Below are 12,561 nucleotides of genomic sequence, written 5' to 3'. Positions count from 1 at the left end.
CAATTTACAATGTAATCCGGCCTCAACTACAAGCAGCTAGTCTTTGAAGAGGCTTTATATTCCTTGCCTTCTTTGAACAGACAAATTCCAACCAAAAATGACATTATAAAGAATAAAAGATGAAGTTTGTGGTTGAGTGTCACAGGTTCGGGTGTCTTATTGTAGTGTATGGTGAGCTTATGGTGAGCATATTTAAGTAGCCTTATTGACATCTCAGATGTTGCAAATCCTGAATAACTATTTCCGAGACGTCTGGCTTGCCATTGAGCGGAGTTATTCTGAGTTCAATGTGCGGATTTCCAAACCATACTTAAAACAAATCGGTTTTACATTTTCTGGTCTAGGTGCTGTCGCATACTAGCCTATAAAGCTGACTGCAGATATTCACACTTGCACTTTTAGAAATAGACCAACATCTTTTCAATCAGTACAGGCTTCCATAAGTACTGAAACTGCTAGCCGATCTTGTTTTGTTTTATACTTGTGGTTACCTTCACATTTATAAAAAAACAAAAAACATTAAGCTCTTAAATTACTAAGTCCATGTGCACAATACAAGACTAAGGCTGTTTGCCATTTTATGTTTTAAGTCTGTGTAATACACCCAAGATTTTAGCCAATGTGCAGCATGTACTCGACGCAGATGCCCTTCTAGTGCACACACTTGTCATGTAAAATTATATGAATGTCATCGCTTTATATTAAACCAAGCGATGGACTGAAAGAAGATATCACAAGCACACTTTTTTACTTTTTGTGAGGTTTCAAATGATAAAACAGTAGATATGTTGTAAGACATAAGAATTTGGACCCTTTCTGATTTTCTGTCGAACTTAGTGGAACATGTCAACACAAGCTGGTGTTCTGCAGGGCGCTCTGGGTACCATTTGTTTTTATGTCTTGCAAACTCATATATTTGATTTCTTGAAATGTTTTGAAGATTTTAACTTTATCAAGGTTACATTATCTAGATGGGTAACATTGAGAGGATTATGGTTATAGGTTGAAACTAAACTATCACTTGTGAAGATCATCAGTAAGAATGGCTTGAAAATGATAAACCAATCAGTAATAATGTTTAACGTCGAATAATTAATCAATTCACTCATTCACTCGTTCATTTGTTTGTTCGTTCATTCATTCATTCATTCATTTATGTATTTATTTATTAACCAAAACTACACATATAAGGAAAAGCATACTTATTTTTTCTGGCACATATAAAATACATTGTTATTTGTTACATTGTTAAAAATAACATTATTATCATCATTATCATTTTTTGATATATGGCTATGGCAAAGTAAACCTGAACTATTGGGCCAACAGTGCCAGCAGGAAAAAAAAAAATTGCTGTTGTTTATATGAAGGTATCTAAGAACTATTTGTCATGTAGACTGAGACCTGTTCACCTGCATGCCCATTTTACAAGCAGCAAAACAATGGCTGAAGCAGAGAGCTATCAACACACTACCAATCCACACAAGATCCATTATTCTGCACAGTTCTGTTTTTTATGTCTGACCAGAGGTGTTTAAAATGAAATGTTATGTGCCCCCTTTATTACTCATACAACTACACACTCTCATTCTTAGCATTAAACCACAGACCATGACCCCTGGTGCATTCTTTCTTGGAGTCCATCACAGCCAATATCCACATAGAGAGGCAGCTCTCGCTGACCTACCTTCCGAGGAAACACTTGGGGAAGGTGGTGAGTTTGCGCTTGCGGTCCTTAATGAGGTGGCCCTGTTTACTCATGAGGTTATAAAGCTTCTCGCCTTTCTCAGAGATCATCACCCAGGTGTCCTGCTCCATCCCCAGTCTCAGTGCTGTGAGAGCAAACAAAAGAAGGAATTTACATCCTGGACCCTCAATTACTCAGGTTGTGTTCTTTTTTTTTTATTTTTTTTTATTTATTTTTTTTTATTTATTTATTGATTGCATTGAATTAAATATACATACACTGGCGGCCAAAAGTTTGGAATAATGTATAGATTTTGCGTTTATGGAAAGAAATTGGTACTTTTATTCACCAAAGTGGCATTCAACTGATCACAATGTATAGTCAGGACATTAATAATGTGAAAAATTACTATTACAATTTGAAAAACAATTTCAGAACTTCTTAAACTTCCTCAAAGAGTTCTCATCAAAAAATCCTCCACATGCAGCAATGACAGCTTTGCAGATCCTTGGCATTCTAGCTGTCAGTTTGTCCAGATACTCAGGTGACATTTCAACCCACGCTTCCTGTAGCACTTGCCATAGATGTGGCGGTCTTGTCGGGCACTTCTCATACACCTTACAGTTTAGCTGATCCCACAAAAGCTCGATGGGGTTAAGATCCATAACACTCTTTTCCAATTATCTGTTGTCCAATGTCTGTGTTCCTTTGCCCACTCTAACCTTTTCTTTTTGTTTTTCTGTTTCAAATGTGTCTTTTTCTTTGCAATTCTTCCCATAAGGTCTGCACCCCTGAGTCTTCTCTTTACTGTTGTACATGAAACTGGTGTTGAGCGGGTAGAATTCAATGAAGCTGTCAGCTGAGGACATGTGAGGTGTTTATTTCTCAAACTAGTGACTCTGATGTACTTATCCTCTTGTTTAGTTGTACATCTGGCCTTCCACATCTCTTTCTGTCCTTGTTAGAGCCAGTTGTCCTTTGTCTTTGAAGACTGTAGTGTACACATTTGTCTGAAATCTTCAGTTTTTTTGGCAATTTCAAGCACTGTATAACCTTCACAAGTTTCTAGAGAAAGCTGTTTCTTTTTTGCCATTTTTGACCTAATATTGACCTTAAGACATGCCAGTCTATTGCATACTGTGGCAACTCTAAAACAAACACAAAGACAATGTTAAGCTGCATTTAACGAACCAAATAACTTTTTTAGCAGTGTTTGATATAATGGCAAGTGATTTTCCAGTACCAAATGATCAATTTAGCATGATTACTCAAGGATAAGGTGTTGGAGTGATGGCTGCTGGAAATGTGGCCTGTCTAGATTTGATCAAAAATGACTTTTTTCGAATAGTGTTGGTGCTGTTTTTTACATCATTAATGTCCTGTGTGATCAGTTGAATGGCCGCCAGTGTACATGGAATAAAATATTATGAATTTTATATATATTTTATAAATACATATCTATATATAGTGTATAGTGTATAAAGTACACAGTATATAGTGTATAGTAAAGTATATAATATAGCATGTATATAGTATAGAACAATACATTACACTGCTCTCTGGAATACTTCATTTTGATTAATCAATGGCTACATTCTGCAGACAAGTATTTTGTAAAGTAACCACTTAACTGTATAATTGTATATTTTAAAAAAACATTTCATTGCACTCCGTGGTCTCTTTCTTCTCACATAATAAAAAAATCAACTCAAATATTAAATGTAAATGTATTTGTTTATTTGGCAAGTATATTCTGTCTCTACATGCATAATGTACAATATAAGCCTGTACATTATGCCTTAGTTGAAAGAAGGAAAACTCCTTTAAACCATTTAAAAAAAAGTATTTTATAGAGTTAACACTTTATTTTAAAGTGTCTTTACGGTATCTGTTATGTGTTACTATAATTATATCGGTAGCACTTTATTTTACAATACTGTTCTATATTTACTTACTATATAATTACAACAACTACATTAATTACTAGGTACTAACCCTAAACCTCAACCCTAACCTTAACCCATATTAAGTACATGTAGTTACCTAATATTATTCAGTGCTTGCTTGGGTAAGTATACTGTAAGTATACTGAAAGTACACATACTGAAAAATAAAATGCAACCATTATTTCCTATAGTACTAACAAATTCAAAGTGCAATTACCAGCAGCACCACAAAATAATTGCACAATAAATGCATTTAATTGTTATTATACAGTAACTACATAAGTAATTACATATAAACCCTGTAAAATAAAATAACCATTAAATCTTAAAATAAGGCTTATTTGTTAACTTGTGATATGCTCAATTAGCTCAAATGTAAATTGTTTGAATCTCAGCAGCTTTAATCATTTCACTACTCACTTTTTCGTCGTTCCCGCTCTTTCAAAATGGCCTCCAGCCACTCCTGCTTCTCCTCCGGCGTCTTCGCCATGCAGACGAACCACTTGTTCTTCGCTGTGTTGTGGATCTTCCAGCCGTTGTTCACAATGTTCCCACTGCTGTGGTAATCAGCTGTGAAAAAACACAGATGAATAATCAATGTCTGTTCGTCAGTGAGGACTTTTATAGCCCTCCCAGGCCACTTCCTCACATTTTCCAAAACATCTTTTCTTTCGTCTGTGTGGCCCATTTGCCTGCATGTGGCTCGACCAGCGATGTTCTCTGCTTCACATTCCTGCTTTCTCACCACCTTTGTATGCCAGGCTATTACAGCGGCCCAAATGACAAAATGGATGTTCTCTGCCATAAACAAAGCAGTGTGAACAGCCCATGGGAGTTCAGAGCAAATGACACTTTTCCACATGAAACAGGCAACAAACAAAACAGCCTGCAAACAAAACGGATCACAGGCAGATGGTGCAATGATTGCTCTCATTTCAAGAGATGAAGAATCAACATGCTATCGAAACAATCCCGAAGAAGTATCTTGAAGCACTGATTGAATCAGTGTCTTCAGATTGTGTGCAACACAGAGACAAATAAAACAATCTCCTTAAGAACTTTTTGAGGCTTTCAAACAAAACTGTGTGTGGCAGATTCCTAATAACTTTCATGCGTTTTCCGGGATACAGTAAGTACTTTTCTATGTTGTTCCAAATCTAGTTCTACATAATTTGCTATGCAAGCAAGATCTGTTACAGTATAGCTGTGATAATTATAAGTGAATAAACATCTCAGCAAAGTACAAATAAGGTGAAATACACATATTATTTTCTTTTTCATGCATTAGGAATGGGCCAATCTTTCAAACCATAATCAGTCAATCATGAATGGCTTGTGTAATGCAATGATTTATCCTCTCAATTCAGTACATCGCTCACATAAGCCAGATATCAATTGGTAAAAGTATCTTCCTTTAATTCAATTGAATCAATTTTGAGTTTGTTTTTTAATTTTTTTTTATTAAGCATCAAAAAAGCTACTAAAGGTATAGTTCTCCCAAAAACAAACATTTTGAAAAGCCCCAAAAAATAATAGTTTTGTCCATTAATTGGAGTTATTTTAAAGGGATAGTCACCCAAAAATTAAAGTTCTCTCATAATTTACTCACCCTCATGCCATTCCAGATGTGTACAACGAAGGTCCAAAAAGAATATAAAGGCAGCGAGTTATCCATACGACCCAAGTGGTTAAATCCATGTCTTCATAAGCGATATGATAGGTGTGGGTGAGAAACAGATCAATATTTAGGTCTTTTTTTTTTTACTACAAATCTCCACTTTCACTTTCACATTCTCCTTCTTTTGTTTTTGGTGACTCATATTCTTTGTGGATATCACCACCTACTGGGCAGGGAAGAGAATTTATAGTAAAAAGGACTTAAATGTTGATCTGTTTGTCACCCACAACTATCACATCATTTCTGAAAATATGGATTGAACCACTGGAGTCGTTTGGATTACTTTTATGCTGCTTATATGTTCTTTTTGGACCTTCTGAGATCTGGTCACCATTTACTTGCATTGTATGGACCTACAGAGCTGAGATATTCTTCTAAAAATCTTAGTTTGTGTTCTGTAGAAGGCATGAGGATGAGTAAATGATGAGAGAATTATCATTTTTCGGTGAATTATCCCTTTAATCCTGATCAACTTCTAAAATTAAACTGAATCAATTTTAGTATTGCTTTCAACCTCCATATGAAGCCCGATCTATTTTAAAACATGTTCATTAGTCTTTGCATTTTTTTAGTTCATTACTATATTACACCACATCCTTTTCCCTTAACAATCTTTCTTTCATCGAAATAATTCAAAAAATGCAAATCCAAGAGCCAGAACACATTTATGAACTGGAGAGCACTTTTACAGCCATGCACAGGACGTGTCCATTAGCCTAACTACATTTATTATAAGGGAATAATAACCAATGTCTGGATTTCACATGGAGCCATTGGGGAGAACGGGAAAACACCCACAAGTGAACGTGGTGGAGTAGGCTGTGTTTGGATTCCATGGAGTGAAACCCATCCATCTCCAGAGCAGCCAGATATTAAGTCTGCCAGGGAGCAAATGATTGCTTTCTACAAATATAACTGATAATCAGGGTTTTTCCTTAGCCAAGACACACTGCACTCAGAGTTCATCCAGTCACTGGGCTCCAAAAGATTTTCATTTTGCCCAGAAAATGCCTTTTTGTTTTTTTTTACCTTTAACTGCTAAAGTAGTTAGATGCTTAGCCCACACATTTTAGAAGTATATCTGTGGAAACAAAATCTACAGTCTGGAACATCAAAACTAAAACCAAACGTAATTTATTACTGTTTCCCTAAATTGTGTCAGTTCAGAAAGAATTTCATCATGAGCCCGATGGGAGAGAAGATTATTCAGTTATTTTTCAGGAATCCGGTGGATTTCCGAAAAAGACTCAGTTCATGTTCTCAGAGTTATTAAAGGGGTAGTTCACCAAAAAATTAGAATCCTGGTTTAGTATGACATGAGAGTGTGCATTTACAATTAAATACAGTATACACACCTGTTCCATCATCCACATTCTCCACCTCCATCACTTCTGTGTTGATTCGGCCTCGAAACAGGTATCGTGGACCCTCTGTGGCCGTTTTACTGTTCTTCAAACGCCTGCAATAGAACACAGCTATCTGGACTTTCAAAAGAACAACGCATAACTGTGAGCTTCTCTCTTATCCCATTAGGAGCTACCACAGCTGGCAGCTGAAGGGTCTGACAGATAAAATTGAAGGCTCACCTGTTTTTCTTCTTGCAGTACACCAGCAGGTTGTCAAAGAGGAAGAAGATCCGTTCCTGGATGTTCCCAGCAGAGATCTTCAGCAGAACTCCCTGCATGAGCATCTCAGTGCAGCTGTCTGTGATGTTGGAACCCTGAGTAAGGATGAAAAATACAAAAAAGTTAAGCTATTCAACACAAATCACAGTGTTGCTGTAATTTGTGTGAATATGAGAACGAAAGACTTGTTCTTGGCAGTTGCTTTCAGATTGAAGTGCATAAATATAGTGGAGAATTCATGAAGAATGAATTGCGCCCACTAAAAGCACCTTTTATTTGCATGCACTCTCTCCGCTGATTTAGCCCTCAATTTACTAAAGGAATTATGCAGATCAGGCAACTGCACAAATACGGCCACAAAATGTACACGCAATTCTGATCTTGCGGCCAATTCTGAGCGCTACATAGCGGAAATGCAGCAGACAACCATGATCACACTCACACTCTGTACAGCATCACTGTGATCCAGACACCTGAATCATCTCTTAAAGGAATAGTTCACTCAAAAATGAAAATGATCTCATCATTCACTCACCCTCATGCCATCCCAGATGTATATGACTTTCTTTCTTCTGCTCAACACAAACCAAGATTTTTAGAAGAATATTTCAGCTCTGTTGGTCCTCACAAATCAAGTGAATGGGTGCCAAAATTTTGAAGCTCCAAAAATCACCTTTTAAAAATCCATATTACTCCAGTGGTTTAATCCATGTCTTCTGAAGAGATATGATGAGTGTGGGTGAGAAACAGATCAATATTTAAGTCCTTTTTTACTATCAATGTTTTACTTTCACATTCTTCTTTTGTTTTTGGCGATTTGCATTCTTTGTGCATATCGCCACCTACTGGGCAGGAAGGAGAATTTAAAGTAAAAAAAGTACTGATCTGTTTCTCCCGCACTTATCATCTCGCTTCTAGAAAAAGTGACGCAAATGTTTAGTGAATTCACCTCATTGTGTTTGTTTTTTATTACTCTATTTATTTTACTTTTGGCTTTTTTGTCATTTTTATTTCCAGGGCTGGAAAACACAGTTTTAAAATTACCTGATATTTCCAGGTTTTCCTTGACCGTGCAAACCCAGTAAACCTGACACACTAAATTTTAATTAACGCAAATGACATTTTAAGAGCTACTGCTTAAGGGGCAATTTTCAGCGAAAAATTAATTATCTTCACTCAGTACCTCAGATCAAGTTATTGATTGGTTTAGAAGACTTATAGCACATGACTCATATGAACTATTTTTATGATACATTTATGGTGCTTTATTGTTTTTTTTCGGAGCTTGACAGCCCCCGTCCCCATTCACTGTCATTGTATAGAAAAGAGCAGCCAGAACATAATGCAAAACACCTTATTTTGTGTTCCACGCAAGAAAGAAAAACATGTTGTTCCAAAACAGCTTAGAAATGACTTGAGGTAATGCAAAAACAATTTCATTTTTGGGTAAACTATTCCTTTAAGTCAGCTCAGACTTTGTCTTTGTTTCCCAGAGGGTTCTTGGTTCAGACAGTAGTGCCCTATCACCGCTCCACTGCTGTGAAGGACACACAGCTGTGCTGCAGGTCAACAATAACGAGCAATCAGTCGACTCTGGATGCTGTTGTGGGAAAAAAAGTGCATTTTTATCTCCACCCACACCCTGTGAGGACAGACAACCTCTTCCTCTCTCTGCAATGCGAGTGGTCCAGAAAAAATATTAGGGTATATTATGATTTCAGGTTAAAATTTATATGTATATGGGAAAGCATAAACCTATAAAGTGCAAGCCTCTATCTTCTTTATAGGCCATTTTAACCATAAATTTACCATTTATATGTCATTTGTGTGTGTGTTTGTGTGTGTGTGTGTGTGTGGGCAGGTTTAAGTGGTTTACGAGGACTTTGTTTAGGTTACAAACTGGTAATTACGAAGGTATTTTGCTATAAATGTGGTTTATGAGGACATCTCTAGTGTCCCCATAATTCAAATCAATTAAAAATCATACTAAAAGATGTTTTATTGAAAATGAAAAAATGCAGAAAGTTTTTTGTGAGGGTTAGGTTTAGGGGTAGAGTTAGGGTTAGGGGATAGAATCTATAGTTTGTACAGTATAAAAATCATTATGTCTATGGATAGCTGCACCAACATGAGTGTGTGCGTGCGTGCGTGTGTGTTCCTCCATCTGTCAAAGGCTTTGTTTCCTGGATATGAGGTAACAGGAAGGCAAAAGGCCATTAATGAACTACAAACAGCTAAAACAGATTTGGGAACTGCTTCCAAAAGGTCATTCTGTACTTCATAAATATTCATTGCAGTCCTCCGCAAAACTTATGTGACAGCTCTTGCCACATAGACCAAATGTATATAATGTCTCGCCTACAAAAAGGGTGTGACTGCTCAGAAATGTGTTGTAGACAGAAACAATCTTCCAGGGAAATTGTAGATCTTAAAACAAAATTCAGTCAACATAATTTTCTTAACCCATGTCTGTCTTTTATAAAACATTCTACTATATTTCCCTCATAAAAATCTGACCGCATGTTTTTCATTCTGCGGTATGTTTTTACAATGGTTGATGTGGACAGAGAAATTTGGCTGGGATCATTTCAACTCACACTCTGAACGCTAAAACAACATGGCCTTTGTTTTGCAAAATTTCTTCTTAAAGCACAAGGACATGTGCAAGGCTGCTGCGTATAGATGTTAAGATTCACTTATTAAAAATTCATGTTTAAAAATAGTTGTGTTCATTGCGTCTACATCTGCAAACAAGTGACAATCAAACTTATTAGGACTACTTAGAAAATAACAGATACATCCAGATTTGCATGCATTTGTGAACACTCGACAGATCATTGCACAGATGTGCAAATAAATTCAAAGGATGTAAGCATAAATTTCTGAGTCACATGAGTCACCTGTAAAACATGGCACAAAATGGATCTATAGCTTGCTGTGGCCTTTTCATAGTGAGATCAGACATTGTGGAGGCTGAAAAGACCTGAATGAGCAGAATCTGAGAGATACAAGGATGGATGTGAGAGAGACTCAGCAGAGAGTCATTCATGGCTAACACGCTAACCACAAGCATTAACTCTGTCTAGTGCCATTGTGCCAAAGTGGCTCACACCTACCGCAGTGTCCCATTAGAACCAGAACTTCATCAGCAACACCACCCACACCACCCACGCTAACAAAACCCAGACATTTTGACTCTGTTTCACTCGATAAACAAATATGATCATTTATACCACAGCACTTCTGAATGCTTGATTCTGATTTGTTGACAGATGTATCAAGTGTATCAGGTGTTGATTAATTAATCAAAATTTTCTTTAAAAGAAACTGCACTGCTGTGGAGTAGTTTCAGGTTTATTGACCACATTACACTTCCATATCACTTAGCCATTCAGCTCTTTAAATCAAAGCAAATCTAAGAAAAATGACAAACAATTAAGATTTTTTTGGATGTTTTTTTATATACAAATATAAACGAATGCGTCGAAGTTGGATACAGCGCAATAAATATAACAGAACGTAAATGCCTCAAGATGCGCTTTTGAAAGTTGATGTTCTTTTTAAGCTGACATGGTGTCTAAAAAAAGCAAACTCCTGCACAAGATTCCGGAAAAAACAGCCAGAATGAGTTCACTGTGGTGCAACAAATATAACAGAACCTGTTCTTGCACTAAAAAAAGCTAGATTTACATTAAGCAGGTGTTTAAAAGTTGCAGTTCTTTTTTGGGGATTTTTCCCGTTTTTCACCCAGTTTGGAATGCCCAATTCCCAGTGCGCTTTTAAGTCCTCTTGGTCGCGTATTGATTCACCTCAATCCGGGTGGCGGAGGATGAATCCCAGTTGCCTCCGCGTCTGAGACCATCAACCCACGCATCTTATCACGTGGCTTGTTGAGCACGTTGCCACGGAGACACAGAGGCTTCACGCCATCCACCGTGGCATCCGCGCTCAACTCACCACATGCCCCACCGACAACAAACCACATTATAGCGACCACGAGGAGGTTACCCCATGTGACTCTATCCTCCCTAGCAATTTAGTTGCTTAGGAGACATGGCTGGAGTCACTCAGCACGCCCTGGGATTTGAACTAGCGAACTCCAGGGGTGGTAGCCAGCGTCTTTTACCACTGAGCTACCCAGGCCCCCAACCTGACGTCTTAAAAAACATGTGTACATAGTACTCCTGCACAAGACGCTGAAAAAACAGTGAGATGCTGCGCTACGGTATAAGACATCCGTCTAGCACGTTTACACAGAAAAACAATCGAAAAACAGCACAGATGTACGCCAAACCATGTTTGATGTGAACGGCCCCTTTCTACAACTGCTTTTATAAGTTACAAGCTCTAAATGCTTTCAAATTAGTAACGGTGGCTTGGATAACTCAAATTAGTAATGACGGCTTGGCCTGTTTCTAAGCAAGATGTTTAAAACATGGTGTAAGAAAGGGAAAAAACCTGGAAAAAGTATTGAAATAAAACATGGCATAAGCGTAATAATTTACTCCAATAAATTATCAAAAATTATTCAATCATACATGAATGAATATACAGTTTATGTTGTGGCCGCATTACCACCTTGGGTATACGTTAAAGTTCAATAATTTAATGATCCGTTGTCAGTTATTCCTTACTTAAAGGAATAGTTCACTCAGATTTTATCATTCTCTCATTATATACCAAACCTTATGCTGTCTCAAACTCATATGACTTTCTTTCTTCGGCAGGACACAAAGAAAGATGTTTTAATGGAGATACGATAACTAAAGGTATGACAGAGTGAACTATTCTTTTAAAACTACAGTATGTCAGTTACCCTATTCTCTAAACTATTTCATGGTTCATACTGTAGTTTCTGCCCTTGTTGACTAACAAGTACAAGTTCTTTTCTTTCACCTCTTTCTTTCCCCAAAGCCACCAACCACCCAACTCACAGAAAACCTCACTGAGAGGGTGTGTTACATAAAGTCAAAGCTCAAAACCCACATTGCCCACACAATCACTGGCATTGTAATGCTTGGCCGACAGCCCCATGCCCAGTCACACGTTATGAAGGGGGAAGTCTGGAAGATAAATGAGTTTCGAACTGCAGTCGACTGCAGTGCTTATTTGATGGGTCACGTGTTTGCCTTTTTATTTGAAAAATGCAAGGGGGGCAGAACATGTCTGTGTGTTGGATATAGTTTGTGGTTAGTTTATAAAGCACATGAGAAAGTATTTCTGCTCTAATCAGACATCTGAATATGAATAATAGGCGTGTTAATCTTGTGCTATTGTCAAACGGCTGCTACCACACAAAGTAGGTCTAATTAAAGGCATTGATGCAGAGAGCAGACAGTGCTGGCGTAGTCTAAAGAGCACTCAGCTGAGATAGAGGGCAGAAGGAGAGGTTGGGACAAAAGCGTCAAGTTTAATTAGGTCTTAAGATTTAAGATTTTAAAGTTTCAATCGTTTACATCAAAGACACAGGCAAGTTGAAGAACAGAGGTTTGTAGGCGGGTGACGGCACAACTCATTCTTTGACGTCAAGATAACTATGTTGTAGAAGAACTACAGATGAAGAAGTCAGATGCAGTTAGATGGATGAGCAACAAGTGTGTGTGTTTAATCTTTGAGGGACCATAT

General features: G+C 37.4%; 1 protein-coding gene across 1 annotated transcript in view; it reads right to left on the bottom strand.

The window, feature by feature from the left end:
• prex2 (phosphatidylinositol-3,4,5-trisphosphate-dependent Rac exchange factor 2) overlaps nucleotides 1–12,561 on the bottom strand; it is a 182,454-nt gene that overhangs the window by 125,792 nt on the left and 44,101 nt on the right. Inside the window, exons 7-10 of the mRNA XM_051687368.1 lie at nucleotides 6,898–7,031; nucleotides 6,667–6,770; nucleotides 4,054–4,203; nucleotides 1,688–1,832 (exon numbers count right to left, since the gene is read on the bottom strand). Of these exons, the coding sequence (XP_051543328.1) occupies nucleotides 1,688–1,832; nucleotides 4,054–4,203; nucleotides 6,667–6,770; nucleotides 6,898–7,031 (533 nt within the window). The remainder of the gene's footprint in view (nucleotides 1–1,687; nucleotides 1,833–4,053; nucleotides 4,204–6,666; nucleotides 6,771–6,897; nucleotides 7,032–12,561) is intronic.

This window comes from Myxocyprinus asiaticus, chromosome 44 (assembly GCF_019703515.2).
Source record: "Myxocyprinus asiaticus isolate MX2 ecotype Aquarium Trade chromosome 44, UBuf_Myxa_2, whole genome shotgun sequence".
Taxonomy (NCBI): domain Eukaryota; kingdom Metazoa; phylum Chordata; class Actinopteri; order Cypriniformes; family Catostomidae; genus Myxocyprinus; species Myxocyprinus asiaticus.
The sequence above is the reverse complement of the archived record's forward strand: the minus strand, read 5'-3'. Positions and strand labels throughout refer to the sequence as shown.